The sequence below is a fragment of the Chiloscyllium plagiosum genome, unplaced genomic scaffold (assembly GCF_037043375.1).
Source record: "Chiloscyllium plagiosum isolate Xiang-an unplaced genomic scaffold, Cpla_swu_hap1 HiC_scaffold_12, whole genome shotgun sequence".
In the NCBI taxonomy this organism is placed as follows: domain Eukaryota; kingdom Metazoa; phylum Chordata; class Chondrichthyes; order Orectolobiformes; family Hemiscylliidae; genus Chiloscyllium; species Chiloscyllium plagiosum.
Genome location: NW_028270150.1, coordinates 50,771,854 through 50,796,429, shown reverse-complemented (window position 1 = coordinate 50,796,429; position 24,576 = coordinate 50,771,854). Strand labels below are relative to the sequence as shown.

At 40.1% G+C, this 24,576-nt stretch overlaps 1 protein-coding gene across 7 annotated transcripts in view; it reads right to left on the bottom strand.

Annotated features, from left to right (window-relative positions):
* Positions 1–24,576, bottom strand: part of nme7 (NME/NM23 family member 7) — a 140,129-nt gene that overhangs the window by 3,568 nt on the left and 111,985 nt on the right. For 2 of the 7 annotated variants that reach the window (XM_043700891.2, XM_043700892.2), the window contains one exon: positions 22,550–22,611. The exons of 2 other annotated variants lie outside the window; for them this stretch is intronic. In XM_043700891.2, coding sequence (XP_043556826.2) covers positions 22,550–22,611 — 62 coding nt within the window. Of the gene's footprint in view, positions 1–19,609; positions 20,746–22,549; positions 22,612–24,576 lie in introns of those variants that run through there. 3 more of the 7 variants (XM_043700894.2, XM_043700896.2, XM_043700897.2) reach the window with 3 other exon arrangements.

Below are 24,576 nucleotides of genomic sequence, written 5' to 3'. Positions count from 1 at the left end.
CACATGCAAAAGTCCAAAATTAAAAGTTAGAATGAGATGAGTTTTGCAAATCTTTTGGCTTTCCACTGATGCGATCAAGTTGTTGGCTACAGAGTGATGGAAAGTCCTCACTTCAGTTGGAAGATCAGTTAGATTCAGTTCCGTGGATTTTAGAGTTTGAGGAGATCAGAGATACTGATTTCTGGAAGATCCTCAGTTTTGCAACAAAAATTTCACTGAGATAACTCTTCCATTGGTTTTCTTTTAAAGGTTATCGTTTACTTACTTGGGAGAGGCAGAAAGGGTCATGTTTTCCCTCCCCAACAGCCAAAAATTCCAAAGTCTACGGCAAACCAAAAACAGGGACTATTGCAAGTTGATGCTGGCACAGATCTTAGCATTTCTCTCCAAGCTGGAAGGTTCATTTTCAGACGTTTTGTCACCATACTAAGTAACGTCTTCAATGAGCATCCAGATGAAGCACTGGTGATATAGCCCGCTTTCTATTTATAAATTTGGGTTTCCTTGCGTTGTTGATGTCATTTCCTGTGGTGATGTAATTTCCTATGGTAATGTCAGGGGGTGGTAAATGGGATCCAAGTCAATGTGTTTGGGTGATAGACATTTTGGAATCCATGACTCACTCTCACTAGTATCCTTACACTACTTCGACTGGGACAACACATCCATCCTAGGTCAAGCCAAACAGAGACACACATGAGAATTCCTAGAAGCATGTCATTCCAAACGGAACTCTATCAACAAACACATTGACTTGGATCCCATTTACCATACTCTGAGAAACAGAAAGGAAATTACTTCACCACAGGAAATGACCAGCACAGGAAATGACATCAACAACCCAAGGAAACTCAAACATATAAATAGTAAGTAGGCTATACCACCAGTGCTTCATCCAGAGGCTCACTGAAGCTGTTACCTAGTATGGTGATGAAATGTCTGAAAACGAACCTGCTAGCTCAGTAAGCAAACATACATCCACAACCTCAATCTGAACTACAAATCTTCTCAAAACTCGCTAATTTCTCTCCAAGTATGTTTCATTTTCATTAAGGTTATAAAATAATTCTTTTTATCTCTTCCTAAAAGCTTTGAGTTGTCTCCTTTTCCTAAATCATTTGTTTTCTCAGTAAACAATAAATAACCCACAGTTCTCCTTAAGTCTTGATTTTCTTTTAAAAGAAATCACAAGATAAATTCTTCTTGAACCAAGTAATGTCAAAACAATTCCATTTTTCAAATTCTCATAATCCATAAATATATACTTTTCTACATTATACTGAATATATATTACAAATTCTACAAGATTGTAAGATAATTACTGAAGAATCTTATTACTCCCATCTTAATGCATTTATTCAGAAAGAACCTGGAGTGCACCATTTTCCCCATCTCTCCACTTCTACATGAGCAGGATCAAGTAAATTTATATTGCCTGTATTTGTTTTAGGAGAAAGTGAGGGCTGCAGATGCTGGAGATCAGAGCTGAAAATGTGTTGCTGGAAAAGCGCAGCAGGTCAGGCAGCATCCAAGGAACAGGAGAATCGACGTTTCGGGCATAGGCTTATGCTCTTTGGATGCTGCCTGACCTGCTGCGCTTTTCCAGTAACACATTTTCAGCTCTGTATTTATTTTATCATAGTTGGAAAATTGGGCACATGCTTGCTTGATCCCAATTTGCTAATGTCCCTCCAGTGTCCAGTACTATAACAACTCAGTATTCCTTAGTCATAGTCATAGAGGTGTACAGCATGGAAACAGACCTCTGCTATCTTTGTCTCTCTCAGCTCTCTACCATACAATCCATCCCTGGACAATGATTTACTTTGCTTCATTTCAGTTTTTTTTCTAGAATTACCATCTAAATAACGTCAAAGCCATTGATTTTATTTATTGTATCTTGATTTCAGGTGGACAAGTTGTTCATGTTTTTCATTGTGAATATTTGGAATCTTGAGGAAGTAATCATTCTGGAAAGTTACTGTTAGAATTGAAAGTGAAAATCATTACTATTTTCATGATAGGCTGAATGTTCTTCTCTTTAGTATTTTATGATTCTGTTTACAGGAAAAGCAAGTATCAATAAAAATGACCTGGAAACAATTAGATTATTGTAAAATCCAAGGATACAAAATAATTGTTTAGGAAAGGAAATCATCCGACCTTTTACAGTCTATGCAAGATTCAAATCCCACACAAGGTGGCTGAATCTTAAGTATGGCCATTCAGTTGGGTTAAACATCAGCAGTGATTTAAGGTAAAGCTTTCTCAGGACAATTGGAATGGGAACAAATGCCAGCCTGACATTGACTTTAAAACATCAAGAATGAAAATCAAAATCAACTAGGTCTATCATTGGGAATGTTAACAATTATATACTTCATTCTAAAAACATGTTAATCACATCATCTACCAGATTGTGTTAACATGTTTAGCATAATTGCAATAATTTCCATTTCCTGCACAACACTTAGGCCGTAAACAAATAACAGGTCAAGATAAGCACGACCTCTCACGATCTTCTTGATGCCATGATTATGTTTTCCAACACAGGTTGTAAAATATATTTAGTTGATTAAACTTACCCATTAAAAGATCATCCCTATGCCTACATATCCATCTTATTTATTCACAGATCAAACTGTCCTTTTTGCAATGAATTAAACTCAGTTTAAACCATGATGTGGCTATTTGATTCATGTAATGCTTTGCCATCATAACTGCATGAAAAGATTATTGCATTTTTGCAGGAATATTATATAAATATTGGAAGCAGATGAAGTTTCAGGGCTGCAGGAAGAGGGCGGGGAAGCCAGAGCAGTTTTAGAATTAGAATCCCTACAGTGTAGAAACAGGCCCTTCGGCCCAACAAGTCCACACCGACCCTCCGAAGAGTAACCCACCCAGATCTATTCCCCTACATTTATCCCTAATGCATCAAACTGACGCATCCCTGATCACTACGGACAACTTAGCACAGACAATTCACCTAATCTGCACATCTTGAGTTATGGGAGGAAATCAGAGCACCCAGAGAAAACCCATGCAGACACAGGGAGAATGTGCAAACTACACACAATCAGCCACCCGAAGCTGGAACTGAACCCGGGTCCCTGGCGCTGTGAGGCAGCAGTGCTAACCACTGAGCCACCATGCCAGCAATTTTGAATTGCCTTACCGAAGTGAGGGCACAAAAAAAACCTCAATGGCTTCCTTTTGGTCTTACGGAGCATAACCCTTGTGCAAGATTGCATTTATATGGAATTAGAGACGACAAACCATAGTAATCCATTTTGTCCTGAAGAAGTCATACTGGACTCGCAACATCAACTCTGTTTCTCTTTCTCCATAGATGTTGCCAGAATGCTAAGTTTCTCCAGTATTTCCTCTGTTTGTTTCAGACCTCCAGCATCTACTGTATTTCCTTTTATTTATTATAAAACATTTTGTATGTGGGATAAGATAAAACATGAGGGGTCTGGCAGCATCTGTGCAGAGAAAACAGAATGAAAGTCCTGACAGCAGCTAGGATAAGGTGATATTATGCTGGTGATGGGTGGTGGGGGACAGGAAGAAGGAGTGAGTGGATAGATAGATTTAGAGCCCGTGAAGAGAAAAAGTAGAAAAATGGATTATCGTTAGTAAACTAAACTATTAAGTGGAACACGCAAAGATTGGCTTTAAATTTTTACTTAATTTTTACTGAATTTTTACTTAACCATCCTGTATAAATTCCCAGCAGACTTGATGGCTAATAGATCTTAAGTTATACCCGAGACACTGACTTCTCCACCTCTTCATGCTGCCTGGCTTGCTGTGTTCCCCCAGCCTCCTGCTTGTCTACAAAAGATCTTATAAGCAGAAGTAAGGAGTGCACAGATGTTATGACTAAAATTGGAGTGGATTGATTTCAATTTTAGTTTCCTGGGACTTCTTTATTGGAAATAAAATGTTCCTGCTGGCCGAGGGAACAGTTCAGACAACTAATCTTGAAGGAAGCAGAGAATCAGCTGCACGATGCACAGGAAACATACCTTCATTAGTTATAAGTAATGTCTACACTGTCACAGATTGTTGACAATAGGTCTGGAAGTGTTCTACCCAGGTTACTGGTTACTTATATGCAGTATCAATAAGATTCTTTTCAAGCACTGACTATAGCATTTTCAACATTTTTCTTAACTGAAACGTTATCTTGAAGGAGCTTCAATAATCGGTTTTCTTCAATAATCTGTACAATGTCTGAGTCAGCTTTGTAGTATTAGAAGAGATACACTACATTGTAAAGCAAATAATTGGCTAGCTAGTTTTTGCACTTTTCCCATGACCCTATGGAGTAGAGATTTTGATTTAAGACAGAGCAGATGTGCTGTTCATCCACGTTCTCAGCCAAGTAGGCGCTCTTCAATAAAATGCTGGTGAATCATTAGCAGTGAACCACTATGACAGATGGCTTGTTTGTTTGCAGGGGTGGCAGGAAGGGGTGCGATAGTGTAGAAGATGAAGTTTGGCAAATAGAAATTTGGAGCTAATATCAATAAAGTAAGAGCAGATAGAAAAATACACTGAGTTACTGGGACTCTTGTAAAGCAGTAGTAGCACCCCTTTCTCTGAGCTAGGAGGGGTGGGTTCAACCCTCACTAGGTTGAGAGGTTGGTCATAACATGTTGGAGCTGGTTGTTTAAAAAAAAGCTTTACTTACAATCAAATATGAATTCCAGTTTGGGGTCTTGTGGTCCAGTGGCAGCATCCTGACCTCTGGGCCAGAAGACCTGGGTTCTGTTCCACCTTCTACAGGAATAACATGTTTGAACAGTTTGATTTAAAAAGTTGGGGCTTTTATGGTCAGTTGTAATGTCTCTATCTCTGAGCTCAAGTATTACCCTGAAACATATGGGACGGTAATTCATTGCTGATTTGGGTGGATGAATTAATCTTATATTTCAACCACACAAAAACAGAGACTGAGCAGGTTTGGCAGCATCTGTGCAGAGAAAACAGAATGAAAGTCCTGACAGCAGCTAGGATAAGGTGGTATTATGCTGGTGATGGGTGGTGGAGAACAGGAAGAAGGAGTGAGTGGATAGATAGATTTAGAGCCCGTGGAGAGAAAAAGTAGAAAAATGGATTATCGTTAGTAAACTATCAAGTGGAACACGCAAAGATTGGCTTTAAAGTGAATTTTTACTTAACCATCCTGTATAAATTCCCAGCAGACTTGATGGCTAATAGATCTTAAGTTACACCCGAAACACTGACTTCTCCACCTCCTGATGCTGCCTGGCTTGCTGTGTTCCTCCAGCCTCCTGTTCAATTACCATCTTTTCCAGAGGTGTCTTATATAGTCTCTGAACAGGTTGGTTAGAAAATACCTACAAGAATTAGTTGCAGGATTTGGTCCACTAAACCCAATTCTTCCACAGACCTACTGAATGTCATCTACAATCAATGCATGTATTTTCTATAACAATAGTTGTAGGTGCGTTACAAAAAATGGCTAGCAGAGTAACTACATGCCAACTTCAAAACAAGCTGTAAGCGCAATTCAATATTACAAAATTGTGTTGATTTACTTTAGACCTACTAGTTTAATTAAGTATTACAAGATCAACAATAAATGACTGTATGGGATAAGATACTAGAAAAAGAAATTATAAAAACATGAGCATTGAAGTATTTATTGGGAAGAGTATCTTACTGAGATTCAGATATGTGCATCTTTATACTTGGTAAAAACATATTTAAAATAGAAGTGTGTTATTGAGAATACCTAAATGTAAAATGTATAACAGGCTACTAAAAATTCTGATCAGGTTTTCATGCAAAGAGAGAGAGAGAGAGAGAGAGGAACAGTGATTAATGAATGACCTATACTATGATCGTCACTAACAAGGAGCTTTTATTCATCAGATAAAACAAGTGAATAATTAAATCATTCACATGGTTAATCTGAATCCCAATTAAGATTCAGCTTTGATGATCACAATATCTCCCATCAAGTAAACAAGTGCAGTAGCATGTTACACAAAATGGGGTCTACTCATTTACATAATGTAAACATTTAGCATTAAGCTTAACTACTCAATATTTTAAAATAAACAATGTTTACATTTATCTTGTTATTGTTAATATGCCTGATAATATGATTTTCATGCCAATTAAAAAAGTCAACATTTTTCAGTTTTGTTTCATGTAGGTCTATTTTAATCATACATACCATCCCTGTGGGAAAGGGTAGAAATGGTCAATTCATGGAGGGAGTTATTTATTAAATATACTCAGTAAGTGAACAACATGGAGGTTAGGAACAAGACAAGTCAATAACATTTGCAGACTGGAAGCTTACTGAGTAAGATAGCAATGGCTTATAGTGATGGTTAATACTTAAACATCATTTAGTGTGACTTAAATGCCGTATTCTGACATGGAAGTCTTTGTTGCAGAGAAAGACATAGGCAGAAATAATGCAAACATTTCTGATCTCTCTCTTCTTTGGTCCTTCCTCATGGCAGGTTGAGCCTTTTGTTTCTCGTCACCTCTTCGAAAACCATTCCAAACATCTTCTAGAGGTAACAGCTATTGATAACTGCTTCCAGTTGTCAATCTCTGCTCTTTTTGTATCTTGCTTGTAGGCCTCCATCACAAAAAGTGAGCATACTAAGTTCAGCAGGTAATATGGAAGGCAAATGGAATGTTGGCGTTTATTTCATGGAAAATAGAGCGTAAACACAGGGAGGTCTTGCAAAACTATACAAGCCACTAGTCAAATCATAGCTAGAATATATTTTTGATCCCCTTATCTAAAGGAAGATATGCTGGTATTGAAGGCAGTCCCAGGAAAGGTTCTCTAGTTTGATTCTGGGTAAGGAGGGATTGCCTTATGAGGAGAGACCAAGCAGGTTGCGACTATACACATTGCACTTAAGAAGACTCAGAGCTATCTTTATTGAAACATACAAGATTTCTAGGAGACTTGAGAATTTAGATTTGGAGAAATTGCTTCCTGTCATGGAAGAATCTGCTACCAGAGGACATAATGTTGAATAAGGGATCTCCTATTTACAACAAACATTTCTTCACTTGGAGGTAATTAATCTGTTGAATTCTTTACAGCAGGGATGGGTTCAGTATATTCAACGCTGCAATAGATACATAAGCGAATCAAGGGTTATTGGGAAAAGGCACGAAAATGGATTTGAAGATTACCAGATCATCCATGATCTCATTGAATAGTGGAGCAGACTCGATGGGCCACATAGAGTCATAGAGATGTACAGCATGGAAACAGACCCTTCGGTCCAACCCGTCCATGCCGACCAGTTATCTCAACCCAATCTAGTCTCACCTGCCAGCAACCGGCACATATCCGTCCAAACCCTTCCTATTCATATACCCATCCAAATGCCTCTTAAATGTTGCAATGGTACCAGCCTCCACCACATCCTCTGGCAGCTCATTCCATACATGTACCACCTTCTGCGTGAAAAATTTGCCCCTTAGGTCTCTTTTATATCTTTCCCCTCTCACCCTAAACCTAGTTCTGGACTCCCCAACCCCAGGGAAAAGACTTTGTCTATTTATCCTATCTATGCCCCTCATAATTTTATAAACCTCTATAAGGTCACCCCTCAGCCTCCGACGCTCTAGGGAAAACAGCCCAAGCCTGTTCAGCCTCTCTCTGTAGATCAGATCCTCCAACCCTGGCAACATCCTTGTAAATCTTTTCTGAACCCTTTCAAGTTTCACAACATCTTTCCAATAGGAAGGAGACCAGAATTGCACGCAATATTCCAACCGTGGCCGAACCAATGTCCTGTACAGTCGCAACATGACCTCCCAATTCCTGTACTCAATACTCTGACCAATAAAGGAAAGCATACCAAACACGTTCTTCACTATCCTATCTACTTGTGACTCCACTTGAGCTATGAACCTGCACTCCAAGGTCTCTTTGTTCAGCAACACTCCCTAGGACCTTACCATTAAGTGTATAAGTCCTGCTAAGATTTGCTTTTCCAAAATGCAGCACCTCACATTTCTCTGAATTAAACTCCATCTGCCACTTCTCAGCCTATTGGCCCATCTGGTCCAGATCCTGTTGTAATCTGAGGTAACCCTCTTCGCTGTCCACTACACCTCCAATTTTGGTGTCATGTGCAAACTTACTAACTGTACCTCTTATGCTCGCATCCAAATCATTTATGTAAATGACAAAAAGTAGAGGGCCCAGCACCGATCCTTGTGGCACTCCACTGGTCACAGGCCTCCAGTCTGAAAAACAACCCTCCACCACCTTTCTACCTTTGAGCCAGTTCTGTATCCAAATGGCTAGTTCTTCCTGTATTCCATGAGATCTAACCTTGCTAATCAGTCTCCCATGGGAAACCCTGTCGAACGCCTTACTGAAGTCCATATAGATCACATCTACTGCTCTGCCCTCATCAATCTTCTTTGTTACTTCTTCAAAAAACTCAATCAAGTTTGTGAGATATGATTTCCCATGCACAAAGCCTTGTTGACTATCCCGAATCAGTCCTTGCCTTTCCAAATACATGTACATCCTGTCCCTCAGGATTCCCTCCAACAACTTGCCCACCATCAAGGTCAGGCTCACTGGTCTATAGTTCCCTGGCTTGTCTTTACCACCCTTCTTAAACAGTGGCACCACATTGGCCAACCTCCAGTCTCCGGCACCTCACCTGTGACTATCGATGATACAAATATCTCAGCAAGAGGCCCAGCAATCACTTCTCTAGCTTCCCACAGAGTTCTCGGGTACACCTGATCAGATCCTGGGGAGTTATCCATCTTTAACCATTTCAAGACATCCAGCACTTCCTCCTCTGTAATCTGGACATTTTGCAACATCTATTTCCCTACAGTCTATATCTTCCATATCCTTTTCCACAGTAAATACTGATGCAAAATATTCATTTAGTATCTCCCCCATTTTCTGTAGCTCCACATAAAGGCCGCCTTGCTTATCTTTGAGGAGCCCTATTCTCTCCCTAGTTACCCTTTTGTCCTTAATATATTTGTAAAAACCCTTTAGATTCTCCTTAATTCTATTTGCCAAAGCTATCTCATGTCCCCGTTTTGCCCTCCTGATCTCCCTTTTAAGTATACTCCTACTTCCGTTATACTCTTCTAGTAGATAAAATAAGAAAAATAATGGTGTGAAGGAAGAAAGAAAAGTAAAAGTGAACAGAGCAGATTGACTCTGGGTAGAAGCCCGCATGCTGTGCTGCTACTCCTCTGATGTCTTGGAGACATACAATAATGTTCTGCAATGATTAGTGCCAGGACCTATGCTGTTTATAATATATATAAATTATTTGGATGAAAATACAATACAATACAGCACAGGAACAGTTGGCCCATCAAGCTTGTGTTAATTCCTAAATCATTATTTAGACCTGCTATCTATTGGCAATATGCAGTTTCTAATCCTCTGTTCGCCTAACATTCATGTGTCTACCAAGATACGCCTTTAACGCTGCTAATGTGTCTGCTTCCACCATCTCCACTGGCAGTGCATTCCAGGCCCTCACCACCCTCTGTATGAAAACTTTCCCCCTCTCACCTTAAACCTGTGCCGTCTTCTTGCTGACTTTTCCACTCTGGGAAAAGCCTCTGATTATTTCATCCTATCTATGCCTCTCATAATTTTGTAGACCTCAGCTTCTGTGTTTCCAGTGAAAACCATCTGAATTTATTGAATCTCTCCTTTAAGGGTGGCATGGTGGCACAGTGGTTAGCACTGCTGCCTCACAGCACCAGAGACCCGGATTCAATTCCCGCCTCAGGCGACTCTCTGTGTGGAGTTTGCACATTCTCCCCGTGTCTGCGTGGGTTTCCTCCGGGTGCTCCGGTTTCCTCCCACAATCCAAAAATGTGCAGGTTAGGTGAATTAGCCATGCGAAATTGCCCATAGTGTTAGATGAAGGGGTAAATGTAGGGGAATGGGTCTGGGTGGGTTGCGCTTCTGTGGGTCGGTGTGGACCTGTTGGGCCGAAGTGCCTGTTTCCACACTGTAAGTAATCTAATAACTAAACCAGACCAGGCAACATTCTGGTAAACCTTCTCTGCACCCTCTCCAAAGCATCCACATCCTTCTGGTAGTGTGGCAACCAGAACTGCATGCAATATTCCAAATATGGCTGAACTAAAGTTTTGTACAGCTGTAACATAACTTGCCAACTTTTGTATTCGATGCCCTGGCTGATGAAGGAAAGCATGCTGTATGCCTTCTTGACTGCCTTTTTTGCCTGCGTTAACACTTTCAGGGAATGTTGACCTGTACGCCCAGAACCCCCTGCATCTCCATGGTCCGAAGAGTTCTGCCATTTATGGTATAATTTACACCTGAATTTGATCTTTCAAAATGAATTAAATTCCATCTGCCATTTCTCTGGGCAAGTTTGCAAACTATCTATATCCATCTGTATCCTTTGACAATTGTCCTCACTATCTGCAACTCCACCAGTTTTGGTATCATCTGCAAACTTACTAATCACACTATCTACATTTTCCTCCAGATCATTTTTATATATTACAAATAACAGAAGTCCCAGCACTAATCCCTGCAGAACACCATTAGTTACTGATCTCCATTTCAAACAGCACCCTTCCACCGCTACTCTCTGTCTTCTATGACCAAGCCAGTTCTACATCCATCTAGCCAGCACACTCTAGATCCCATGAGATTCTACCTTTTGTACTAGCCTGCCGTGAGGTACCTTATCAAATGCCTTACTGAAGTCCATGTAGACGACATCCACTGCCTTCCCTCATCAATTTTCTTGTCACCGCCTCAAAAAACTCAATTAAGTTGGTGAGACATGACCTTCCCCACACAAAGCCATGCTGCCTATCACGAATAAATCCATTCACTTTCGAATATGAATAAATGCTATCTCTCAGAATCTTCTCCTACAGCTTCCCCATCACTGATATCAGGCTTATTGGCCTATAATTCCCTTCTTAAACAAAAGAACAATATTGGCCATTCTCCAGTCCTCTGGAACCTCACCTGAGGCCAAAAAGTATTCAAAGACAGATCACAAGGTGGCGGTCTTATTGGAGAAAGTGAGGTCTGCAGATGCTGGAGATCAGAGATGGAAATGTATTGCTGGAAAAGCGTAGCAGGTCAGGCAGCATCTAGGGAACTAATGCCCGAAACGTCGATTCTCCTGTTCCCTAGATGCTGCCTGACCTGCTGCGCTTTTCCAGCAACACATTTCCATCGGTGGTCTTATTAGTAAGTTTGCAAATAGTGAGAAAGGATTTCAAAAGATGCAGCGGTATGAAGATCAACTGCAAAGTTAGGCGGAGCAATGGCTAATGTAGTTTAATCTGGACAAATGTTAGGTGATGTATTTGGGAGGTGAAATGCAAGAGCAAAATATACTATAAATGGCCAGATCATTAGCAGCATTGATATTCAGAGGGAATTGGGGTGCAAGTCTACAGTTGCCGAATGTAGCAACACATATGGGTAACATGATAAAGAAAGCATATGGAGCACTTGCCTTAATTGGTCAGGGTATTAAGTATAAAACCATGAAGGAACCACTGTGAAGGATGCTCCATCCCCCGCCCTCATTTTGGGAACTCCGACCACAATGCTGTGTTTCTTCTCCCGGCTTACGGACAAAAGCTCAAGCAGGAGACCCCCTCGGGATACAGGTCCAGTGCTGGTCGGAGGAGGTGGAGGATCAACTCCGGTGCAATCTGGAATCGGCTGATTGGGCCATGTTCAAACAGTCCACAGGTATCTTGGACGAGTATGCCACCACCATCACAGACTTTATCAGCAAGTGTGTGGAGGACTGCAAACTGAGGAAGTCAATCCGGGTGTTCCCCAACAGGAAACCCTGGATGAATCAGGACATACAGAACCTGCTAAACACCAGGCGTGAGGCCTTCAGATCAGGACCCACTCAAATATAAGGAATCCAAGTATGACCTTCACACAGCCATTAAGACAGCCAAATACCAACACCGATCCAAACTAGAGACCCAGACAGATACCTCGCGACTACGGCAGGGACTGAATGACATCACAGGTTCTAAAAAGGGACTGTGCAAGATAGCACAGATCCCTCCCAGATCACCTTAACGTTTTCTATACTCGCTTTGAGCATAATTTTGACAGAGAGGTAAACCTATTCCACCAAGTCCTGATGAACCTATCCCAACAGTCACTGCATCAGAGTTCAGATCAGTTTTTCTTCGTGTGAATCCAAGGAAAGCTATGGGACCAGACAGAATACCAGACCATGCACCCAGAACATGCGCAGATCAACTGGCCGAGGTTTTCTCGGACATCATCAACCTCTCTCTGCAGCAGGCAACTGTCCCTGCCTGTTTCAAGAGGGCCGACATCATCCCTGTGCCTAAAAAGGCTCATGCAGCATGTCTCAATGTCTACCATCCAGTGGCCCTAATAACTTCAGTGGTCATGAAGTGCTTTGAAAGGCTGGTCATGGCATTAATCAATGCCAGCCTCCCCACTACTCTTGACCCACTCCAATTTGCTTATCGGACCAATAGATCCACGTCAGATGCCATATTATTGTCCTTCTCTCCTCCCAAGAACTCAGTTCAGCCTTCAACACTATTATCCCCTCGAGACTGATTACAAAACTTATTGATCTCGGACTAAGCCCCCCTCTCTGCAACTGGATCCTCAGTTTCCTGACCCACACGCTACAATCAGTGAAAACTGGGGACAGTATTTCATCCTCACTAACACTCACACTGGGGAGTTCCCCAGCCTCCTACAATACTCACTCTATACCCTTGACTGCGTCGCCAAATACTAATGCCATTTACAAGTTCACTGATTACACCACCATAGTCGGTCGAACATCAGATGGCGACAAAACAGACTACAGACGGAAGGTGGAAGACCTGGAAAAATGCTGCACTGAGAACAACCTAGCTCTCAATGCCAGCAAAACCAATGAACTCATTATTGACTTTCGGCAGGATGTTACTCATGCCCCCCTACACATTAACAGCACAGAGGTGGAACGAGTGGAGAGTGTCAAGCTCCTGGGAGTGGTCATCCACAACAAGCTTTCTTGGGCTCTTCATGTGGACGCACTGGTTACAAAGGCCCAACAACATTTCTTCTTCCTCAGGCAGCTGAGCAAATTTGGCATGACGGCGAATACCCTTGCCAATTTTTATAGGTGTGCCATCGAGAGCATTCTGCCTAGATGTATCACTACCTGGTATGGCAACTGTACCATTCAAGATCGGAGACGGTTACAGAGAGCGCTGTTTTTGTTTTTGCTGCTGTTTACCTATTAGTTACTATCTATGCTAGTTAACTATGTGATCTGCCTGTATTGCTCGCAAGACAAAGCTTTTCACTGTGCCTCGGTACACGTTCAATTCAATTCAATTAAAAGTTAACAAGTCAGTTGCAATTATGTAAGACTTTGGTCAGATCACGTTTCGAGTATTGTGTGCATTTCTGGTTGCCGCACTGTAGGAAGGATGGGGAAGCTCTGGTGAGGGTCCAGAAGTAGTTTACTAAATATTGCCTGGACTGGATTGCATTAGCTATACGAAAAGGTTCGACAAACATGGATTATTTTTGCTACAGCGTTGGAGGATGATGGGCAACTTGATAAAAGTATATAAAATTATGAGAGGCATGGAAATGTCAAATACTACTAAGTGAGTACCTGCAGGCTGTCTCTGAGCCGTTCAATTTCTGTGGGATGGTAACTAGCCATCTGCCTCTTTTTGTTGGTTTTGGCTGAGCAGCAGGCTGATGAAAGATTAATGTTATGGATATACAACCAGTATACCTCTCAGGGTTCCAACACCAAAACCTGCTTATACCTTAATAATCCTGCTTGGAAGCTCTTCACAGATAACATTTCTCTTTTGCAGTCCAGAACTAGGTACTCCGTGGAAAGTTCAATCTATTTTATTATCTTGGTTTTTATTATCTCGGTCCATATTTACATTTTTTTAAAACAATCTAACTAACATAAAGTTAACTGCCTTTCACACAGTATATTTTGTACCTAGCAGCTACTCCATACAATGCAGCGTGTGGAAGCTACTATCTAGTGTCATTCAAATGTTGTTAATTTTAAACCTCATACAGTTGCATGCTACAAATTAAATAGCCTTCTTACATCTGTCTTCAACCTTTGAAAGAATTAAATAATTAGAAAAATAATAAATTTGAGGAGAGAAATTATGTAAAACACAACAGGAAGACTATATTGCTGCAGATCATCCGTGGTTCATTACTTAGAGCAATAAACATGCTAAAGGGCCAAAATGTCAACTTCATTCCAACCAACACACAGTACGAACTTATACCGTCATTGACTATATTAATTTCATTTTACTCAACAGATTATGTCAACAATGCCAAAAGTTTAAAAAATGAAATGGCTCTCCAACCATGGAAGATAATCAATCAAAGCATTTAAACTACAGTTGGTTCTGCTATAATTTGAAAATTACGTCCTTATGCAATCCCGTGTTATAAGAAGATCATGTAATAGCAGCGCCATTTAAACTAACGGAGCCAGTTTCACATTATAACCAATACATGCATTAAAAGTTCGCACTTTAGTAACAGTGTCCCAATTTGTCAATCATGTTATAGTGAATTTGCATTAACAAAACATGTGTTATAGCAAACAATTTGTCCAGCAAAACTAGTGTTATCTGGCATGCTTCAGGTTTGATTGGTGACAGTTTCTCAGAAATGCCAGTTAATGGGGTGATATCATGACATAGCTGAAAATGTGTTGCTGGAACAGTGCAGCAGGTCAGGCAGCATCCAGGGAACAGGAGAATCGACGTTTTGGGCATAAGCCCTTCTTCAGGAAATGTGTTCCAGCAACACATTTTCAGCTCTGATCTCCAGCATCTGCAGACCTCACTTTCTCCTCAATGATATCATGACATAACTTTCTAAACAAAAATCAAAGTATCTATGCAAAGATTTTGAGCCAGGACAAAGCACACAATTGTTGAATCAACTTTGTTCTGAAGAATTTAGGAATTCATTTTAAAAAAAACTTAATGCCAGTTGATACAATGTGCTTCACATTTAATAAGAATAGCTGGAAAAATGTAAACTATGTAACTCAAACATATTTACATTACATTAAGCTGCTCTACTGGAAATGAAGAGTACAATATCACAATGCTGCAAGTGCAGTTCTGTGAATAACAAACTGACTTTTTCAGACAACTGGCCTTTGTAACTTTAAAGGAGATCATTTAGAAAATGACAATTTAGCCACCCAAACATGTGATGCCTGTTATCACATGACATAAAACATTGTTAATTGTAATGACAACTGCGCATTTCACACCCACCTTTTTTAACTAACAATTGTTGCACTGAACAGTCAATCCTTGAATATTCTTTCTGTGACAATAAATTTTTATACCCAATATTTGTCCAGCATATTTTCTTAGCATCAAATAAGATTTCTTCTGAGGTCTATAAATGAAAACCATTAATGTTGCTTGAATAAATAATGCCAGAAAACAACTGTTAAATTTTACTTTGTACTTTTGAACTTAAAGCAAATCTGGTCTCACATGAAGGCTTACATATTGAGGCAGGGTGATAGACCATAAGACAGAGGAGCAAAAATTAGGCCATTCAGCCCATCGAGTCTGTTCTGCCATTGAATCATAGCTAAGTTTCTTAATCCCATTATTCCACTTTCTCCCCATAACCCTTGATCCCCTTGACAATCAAGAACATATCTATCTCCATCTTAAATATATTCAATGACATGGCCTCCACAGCCTTCTGTGGAAATGAATTCCATAGATTCACCACTCTCCAGCTTCCAAAGTTTATTCTTATCTCTATTCTAACAGGTCATCCCTTTACTCTAAGACTGAGCCCTAGGGTCCCTTACTCTCTCACCAATGGAAACATCTTCCCAACATCCACTCTGTCCAGGCCATTGATGTGGAGATATCTTGGTCAGTGGCAGGACAGAAAGCCTGCGTTCCAATTTTGAAGCATCACTTGTTCTGACCGATAATCTTCAACTCAACTAAGCTAAAATGATCAGTACAGGCATTATTGCCTGAACAGTATCCATAAGAGCGTAAGGCTGTAAGATATAGGAGCAGAAGTAGGCTATTCAGGTCATCAAGTCCGTTCTGCCATTCAATGCCATTCATGGTTGATGTGATCATCCCCAACCCCAGTTTCCTGCCTTCCCTCATAACTTTCAATTCCCTTATTAAAAAAACTTTCTACCTCAGTCTTGAATATTCTTTATCACCCACAGATTCACTACCCTCTGAGAGAAGAAATTCTTCCTTCGCTTTGTCTTAAATGGAAGGCCTCTTATTCTGAGATTATAACCTCGGTCCTAGACTTTCCCACAACAGGAAATTAACTTACTGGTAATAATCTATCACATCCACAAAGCATCTTGTATCTTTCAATCAGGTCACTTCTTATTCTTCTAAACTCAAATAACTAACAGGCCCAACCTGCTCAAAAGACAGTACTTCCATATTTAGAGTCACCCTAGTGAACCTTCTCTGTATTGCCTCCAATGCCAGTCTGTCTTTCCTTATACAAGTAGTCCAAAACTGTTCACAGTATTTCAGCTGTGGTCTAACTAATGCTTTACATAATTTTAGTAAAACCTCCCTATTTGCATACTTTATTCCATTTGAAATAAAAGCTAACATTTCATTTGCTATCCTTATTACCTGCTAAATTTGTATTCTACCTTCTTATGATTTATTCACAAGGACTCCCAATACCTCTGTGCAATAGCTCTCTGCAGTCTTTTTCCTTTAAATAACTTGCAGCTTTTGTTCTTCCTGCTAAGTATAAAACTTCACATTTTCCCCACATTAAATTCCATCTGCCAAGATTTCGCCCACTTGCTTAACCTGTCTATATCTCTCTCCAGTATCTGCCACCCTCAGCACTTGCATTCAACCTAGTATTGGGTCATGCACAAACTTTTCTACAGTACGCTCACTTTCCTCATCCCAGTCATTAATATTTATTGCAAATAATTATGGCCCCAGTACTAAATCCTGTAGTTCACTAACTAAAGGTGGCCATCCTGAAAATGCTCCCTTATCATAACTCATCTTCTATTAATTAACCAATCTTCTATTCATGGTAATACACTATCTCCAACACCATGGGCTCAACTTGTTAAGTAGCTTAACATGTGGTACCTTATCAAACATCTTCTGAAAATTCAAATATACGTTGCATAACAAGTAGGAGTTCAGTCCCAAGTGGTGCCAAAGCTTCACACAGTGCTCATCAACCATTCCACCCTACAGAGACAATGTGGTCAATTCAATCAACATAATTATGCTTACTGTCATGGAGTCTCACCTGACAGTTCTCAGATGTCATGGCAGCTCATAAGATTGTCTGTTTTAGGGGCCACTGATCATTTGTACTGTTATACCATCTGCTTTTTCCTGCATTATCAGGGTTCTAGGATGCTGAGGCACAACCTCAATGATCTGGCTAAGATATCATCGGAGATGTACCTGCTGTTTATTTCAAGATGACTAATCCTTTACCACTTATTCTACCAGTGGCCCTGTTAGTGTCACAGAGCTTATTCTTCACAGCCAAGGTTCATGTTGACATGCTGCAGACCGAGACCCCAAATCTCACAGCTACTCAAGGTCGCCTACAAATGCCATCTGAAATGCAATTCATGGAAGCTCTGCAGCATTCAACTTCTCAATGGATAGCCACTAGGAAAACCTTAGAATGGGAGGAACAAACAAAACAAACAGTAAGGACTTGTACAAGACTGAATTATTGTTTGTCATTTTTTTTCTTTAATTGCAGAGGTAGAATTGTAATATTAGATAAATTTACTTTCGGTTTGAATTTCATGATACTATATTCATATTGAAGTGAGGAAGGACATTTTGTGGTGCAATGGGTGCAATGGGCAGCCAAAATCTCTAAATTACAGCCCTATTCCAGGACCTGTAGCCACTAAAGACGCCCTCATAGCATGGCCAAATAACTTGATTAACAACCTGTAAATTCTTCTAATACATAGGCAATATGAAGAGGAAAGAGTTTTGGTCAGTCATCTGCAAAAGACAGCACAACCATGGATCAACACCTTTTCAGGGCATTGTACCTAAAGAAAGAGAACAAAGTGAAGGCAAGACCTATAAGATTGAACAGAAGGAAGGCTTGAATATTTGCTTTATTTATTGTCACGTGTATTTTGTTACAAAATACAGTTAAATGTATTCTATAGCATCACCACTGCATCTTAAAACACGGAAAGATAAACCAAAATATAGTGACAGTAAAGACTATGAAAAGGATTGGGAGACTGTCAATGAATTGGACAAAGTATGGATGTTTGGTGAAGTGAACTTCAATGAACTGATCTCAGAGTCTGGTAACTATGAAACAAAAGGTGACATCTTTTCTTCTTTGCTATTTTCCTTTTGGCGCATTTCCTGTTGCCCATCAGATACTAGCAGTATAAATGATGACAGAATTGTGAATTATATAGAAAACAACCATAAATCTATTTTATCCACACAGGGTGCAAAATTCTGTTGAGGCAGGGAGAGGAGGATTTCTTGCCTACTGGCTGGAGAGCCAGCAAAAGATACTTTTGATAAAGCCTGCTGAACCTAATGCCTTTTAGGCATTGACAAGGTCACCAGAAGCAAGGGTTATGTTTCAATTAAGATCCCAGGCTGAAATTCCACTTCTTATACTCAACAGTTCCACAGAGGATTCCATGGTTGCTGCTCAAAGGACACCCAGGATTGTGGAGGACCAAGATGTAAAGTAAGTCTCTTATAGAAATTATGGGAAAGTTACAGTTATGGAAAAGGAGAGACCTGATCTAAAAGTTACATTTCTATTTAGGAGGAAGGCCAAATTTTGACAGTATTAGGCAAGAACTTTCAAATGTTGATTGTGGGTGGCTATTCACAGGTAAAGGTAAGGTTGGAAAGTGAGAGGCCTTCAAAAATGAGGTGAAGTTGCCGGTATTGGACTGGGGTGGACAAGGTCAGAACTCACACGATACCAGGTTATAGTTCAACAGGTTTATTTGAAATCACGAGCTTTCAGACTGCTGCTCCTTCATCAGGCGAAGTGAAGAGAATCACAGGCAGAGAGATCAAAAGATCATATAAATACTGTGAGTGGAGTGATGGTAGGCTAGAGGCATTGTTATGAATTTGAAGAGGTGCACTGTACCTTTAAAAGAGAGTGAATGCTGTTCTACACTGAGACCTTACAAGCATCAATGCCATATGACTAGATAACAGTCCCAGAGCATACTGGAAAATTGAAAATATATAACATTTGGCTATGAAATGGATACCTGAGTTGGTTGCCATTTTAACAACAATTTGAATTTAACCAGTTTAAATTATGCCCCAGGATACTAAAACCCAATTGAGTTTGAATTTATTGTTTTGCCAACATTGAACCAATGAGACAATCCAATTTTGGGGATATAAAAAAAGGCAGGCATTTTGAAAATCAGAGAGTAACTGCCCGAGAGAGAGAGAGAAAGAGAGAGAGAGGGGGGGAGAGAGACCCAAAAGATTGAAACACTCTCTATCAAAGGTTTCTTTGTCATATGAAACACCTTCACAGTAAAAGGAAATCCAATGACCCCAAAAGAAGACAGGCACCGAAAATGTCAGCCGCTGTATGGTTTTGAAACTAAGTTCATATAATTTTAATGTGTTTTATTGGAACAGTATATTATTACAGGGAACCTCGATTATCCAAAGTCCTTAGGCGGGCAGGTTTTCATTCGGATAATTGATTATTCGGTAAATTGATTTGACATTAAACAAAGGAAACTGCACTGCCCATAATTGCATTAAAAAGCATGCTTACAGCATTTTTATTTCATTTGATCACTAAAACCTGAACAAACACCATATATTGCTTAAAAATTCATGACATTTTACAACTCAGATCACTTTTTCTGTACCTGTACAATAAAAAGAATTCATTGAATGGAGGCTGGTTATTATTTCCAAATAAATCATCCCGTCGCTGTTGCTTGAGGAAGTGCTATCTTTCTTTTCGCGAACAGTAACATGTGACGAGGATGCATCAATTTAACAGCATCAACCTCATCTTGTGCTTCGTACCACTCCATGAAAAGTCACAAACTGTCAATAGCTTCATTAACGAGGATTGGAGGTGGTGCCGGTATCAGATTTTCCTTGCTATCCACACCATTCGTACATTCCTGCTGTTCCTCTGCGACTACGTTGATTATTTGATCATCGGTGAGTGTCTCTGTTCCAATTTCGGTGTCATAGTTCACCCAAGCATCAGTCTGCAATTGTCGGTGATGTCAGTGGTTATGCTTTGTTCTGGATGGGTGTCCGCTTCACTGGCACGGCTCCTAATACACAAACTATTGTACCATCGGTCTGCAACTGTTGATGGCTTGATGCAGTCCCAAGATTCAGCAACCATGAATAGAGCATCCTTGATTGTGAATGCCTTAATGATTTCCTGTAGTCCATTGTCAGCATTGACTTCACCCAGGACCGCATGTAACTTGTCACAGCGGTAATATTTTCTCATAACTGCAATGATTCGCCGATCAAGTGGCTGTAACCTTGAAGTGGTACTGGGTGTATCACAGTGTATCATTGGGCTGGTTACAGTGCTTCAAACATTATCACGGCATTAAGCAGCTCAGCGTTCTTGGGAGCAGAAGTCTGTGGATGACAAATGTAGGTGAGGATGAAGCGGATGGTGTCTGGAAATCGGCAGTTGTTGATGCTGAGTACTGAGCACCAGAGTTGAAACGGTTCAGAAAAGATTTACAAGTTTTACAGGGTGAGGCTGATTAGGCTGGGGTTATTTTCCCTGGAGTGTTGGAGGGGTGACTACATAGCAGTTTATAAAATCATGAGAGGCATGGTTAGGGCGAATAACCAAGGTCTTTTCCCCAGGATGGGGCAGTCCAAAACTAGAGGGCTTAAGTTTAAGATGAGAGGGGAAAGATTTAAAAGGGACCTAAGGTGCAATTTTTTCACACAGGGTGGTGCATGTATGGAATGAGCTGCCAGAGGAGGTAGTGGATCTGGATGGGTTTAAGAGGGATATAGGCTAAATGCTGGCAAATGGAACGAGATTAATTTAGGGCACCTGGTTGGTATTGACAAATTGGACCCAGAGGGTCTGTTTCCGTGCTGTACGTCTCTAACTCTATGATTCAAAGGGATTTTTTGGAGGAGGATGGTGATGTTTTAGAAGAGGCAGACACTGGGTTTCATTTCTCATTCAGCACTGTGATGCTCTCTGGAGTAGGTAAAACATTTTAGTATTGCAATTAACCTGCAACTGTACCTATGTCAAGGTTACACACATTAAACAGTAGAAGAAGCATTCTACTCCCACAACAAGCACCACGTCCCAAAGCAATTCCCACAAGATCCCCTTCTCAATTCCCTGGATTCCCTAAGCATTCCCATATCCAATAGATCAGTTGAAAGCTATGACATCTTGCTCCTACTATTTAAGAATAGTGACAATTGATTAAATGAAAAGAAAAGGATGATGCCACCCTGAATGATGGCCATCATGCAAGTGCAGAAGACAGGGCTGACTCTGAGTAATGAACCAATTCTTCACACATTCAGGATTATGAATCAAATGGCTATCACCTAGTTTGTTAATCTGAAACAGATACCATATATGCATACACTCTTTCTGACAGGTAAGAACAGGGCGAAGTGCATTAATATATGTAACTTCTAGTACATGCAAATATGTAAGCTCAACCGACAGTACTAAATTGGTTGCCAGCATAATTCATTGCATACTCAGGATTATTCAGAAAATGTTGTGCAATTACAGAATCACATCAAATATTGGCCATTATACTGTAAATTTGCAAGCATAAATTAGTCAGTAGCTTGCTTGCTGCAAACTGCCAATGGGATATGCTGCCTTATATGATCCACCATTTTTGGACATATGGCCTAGACATTTGGCATCAAACCAGCACTGAATGTTCTGATGAATGCATGATGAAAAACTTTGACAAAATGTGTGTTTTTCAGCAAAACTTCCTTAATCATTCAATCTCTTGTCATAAAGACCAACATGCCATTTACCTTTTAAACTGTTTATATCTGCAAGTTAACTTCCTTTGTGCCTCGCACAACACCACCCAAAGTCTGTTTATAAATGTTGATGTTCAACTTATATGTCTTTAAATTAAAAAGTCACTTTTCTTACCAGCCTACCTACTGGTTCTTCCTATCATCTCTGTAGTTACTTTTTAAAGAAATGTTGGATGAAGGTCCACAAGTCCTGGGGTTTTGCCAGTTTTTTGTCCCTTTAGTATCACTATTTACCACAAACTTAACCAGACCAACCACATAAATACTCTGACTACAGAAGTGAGGCAGAGGTTAAATGTTATGCTTTTTGTAATGGACTATCTGATTCTTCAAAATCCTTCCATCATTATGCCATAAATCAATGAAATGTAATGGAATACTCCCCACTTGCCTGGATTCTTGCAACTCCAGCAACACCCAAGGTGCACGATGTAATCCAGAGCAAAGAAAGAACTTTCAAGACAGAAAGAAAGACCATTTTTAGACAAAGCTTGATCAGAACCAAAGTCAGCCACCTTAAATCCAGGTGGACAGTAACAGCATTGTGCAAAACTGCAACAACCTCCTTCAATATTGTTTTCCAAACCTGCAACCTCTACTGCCTAGACAAATAAAGGTAGCTGGCAGGTGAGAACACCATAACTTGCAAGATTTCCCCCCAAGTCATACAAGATCCTGACTTGGAAATATATTACCATTCCTTCACTATCATTGGGTCAAAACCTAATAATTCCTTCATTAACAATATTATGGGAGTATATTCATGGTTAGCAGCACTTCAAAAAATGACTCAACATCATCTTGTTAAAGAGATTAGGGATGGAAAAATATAGTGAAAAAGGTGATTGGTATGCTTTCTTTTATTGGTCAGAGCATTGAGTATAGGAGGTGGGAGGTCATGTTGTGCCTGTACATGACATTGGTTAGGCCACTTTTGGAACATTGTGTGAAATTCTGGTGTAAGGAAGAATCGGAAGGATGTTGTGAAACTTGAAAGGGTTCAGAAAAGATTTACAAGGATATTGCCAGGGTTGGAGGATTTGAGGTATGGGGAGAGGCTGAATAGGCTGGAGCTGTTCTCCCTGGAGCGTCGGAGGCTGAGGGGTGACCTTATAGAGGTTTATAAAATCATGAGGCGCATGGATAAGATGAATAGACAACGTCTTTTCCCTGGGGTAGGGAAGTCTAGAACTAGAGGACATAAGTTTAGGGTGAAAGGGGAAATATATAAAAGAGACCTAAGGGGCAACTTTTTCACAAAGAGGGTGGTGCGTTTGTGGAATGAGCTGCCAGAGGAAGTGGTGGAGGCTGGTGCAATTACAGCATTTAAAAGGCATCTGGATGGGTATATGAATAGGAAGGGTTTAGGGGGAGATGGGCCAAGTGCTAGCAAATGGGATATCTGATCAGCATGGACGGGTTGGGCCAAAGTGTCTGTTTCCTTGCTGTACACCTCTATGACTCTATGACTCTAAATGCTGGCATTGCCAGTAATGACCTCATTCCATGAACATGGTTGATTTAGAAGAAGGTTGATTTGGCTTGCATCCTTTTGGTGGACCTTTCTTTGCCTATCAATAAACTAGTACAGGGGAATGAGGTTTAGACAAAAATGCCAGTGGCCCAACAGTTGTCACAAAGAATAAATGAAAAATAAAATCATTAACAAATAATTCTTAATTTGCATTCTTTAAAGTCTCTCAAGACTTGGGGCCACGTTGCAGGATTACACCCATTTCCCTATAGATTTGACATTGATGACCTCATAATTAGCCAGGTAGGTAGAGGAAAAACAGCAAACTTTCATTAAGGTCCCTATTTATATATGCATCCCCATTAAGGCCTCATTTACCTATGCAAATAATCAAACCAGTAGTAGCCACCAACGAAAAACTTAATCACGAATGTCAGTACTCTACAAAATCGTGTTGGGTTTTGCTCAGTTAACCCTCATTGTGGAGTGAAACCATTATGAAAATGTAGGTTATGCCATCTGGAAATAGATGTTAAAAACTTTAAGAGCAATTGTTAAGCGCCTCAATGATATTTAGCGTGTTTGAAATCTTCAAGAAAGAGGAATAGATTTTAACATCTGATGATTACGAAAATACATTATTGTGTTTTAAATGTCCACAAGGGTTCTCCCAATTGTCTATTTTAACTGCAGCAGAGAATTCCTGGAAATTCTGCAGAAACTGTGTAACACAGTTTACTTTATTTCCCTTGGATTCTGTAGATCGCTGAAAGTTCAAGTGAACAATTTGAGAATCCCCGTGAAAATACAAATCCTATCAATCTAAGATAATAGAACGTTCATTTAGAACAAGGGCTAATTGTTCCAATTGGAACAATGTGCCAATACAGTTGTTAAATTCAGAGGGCATTCAAATAAATATACAATAGGTGCAGATTTGTCAT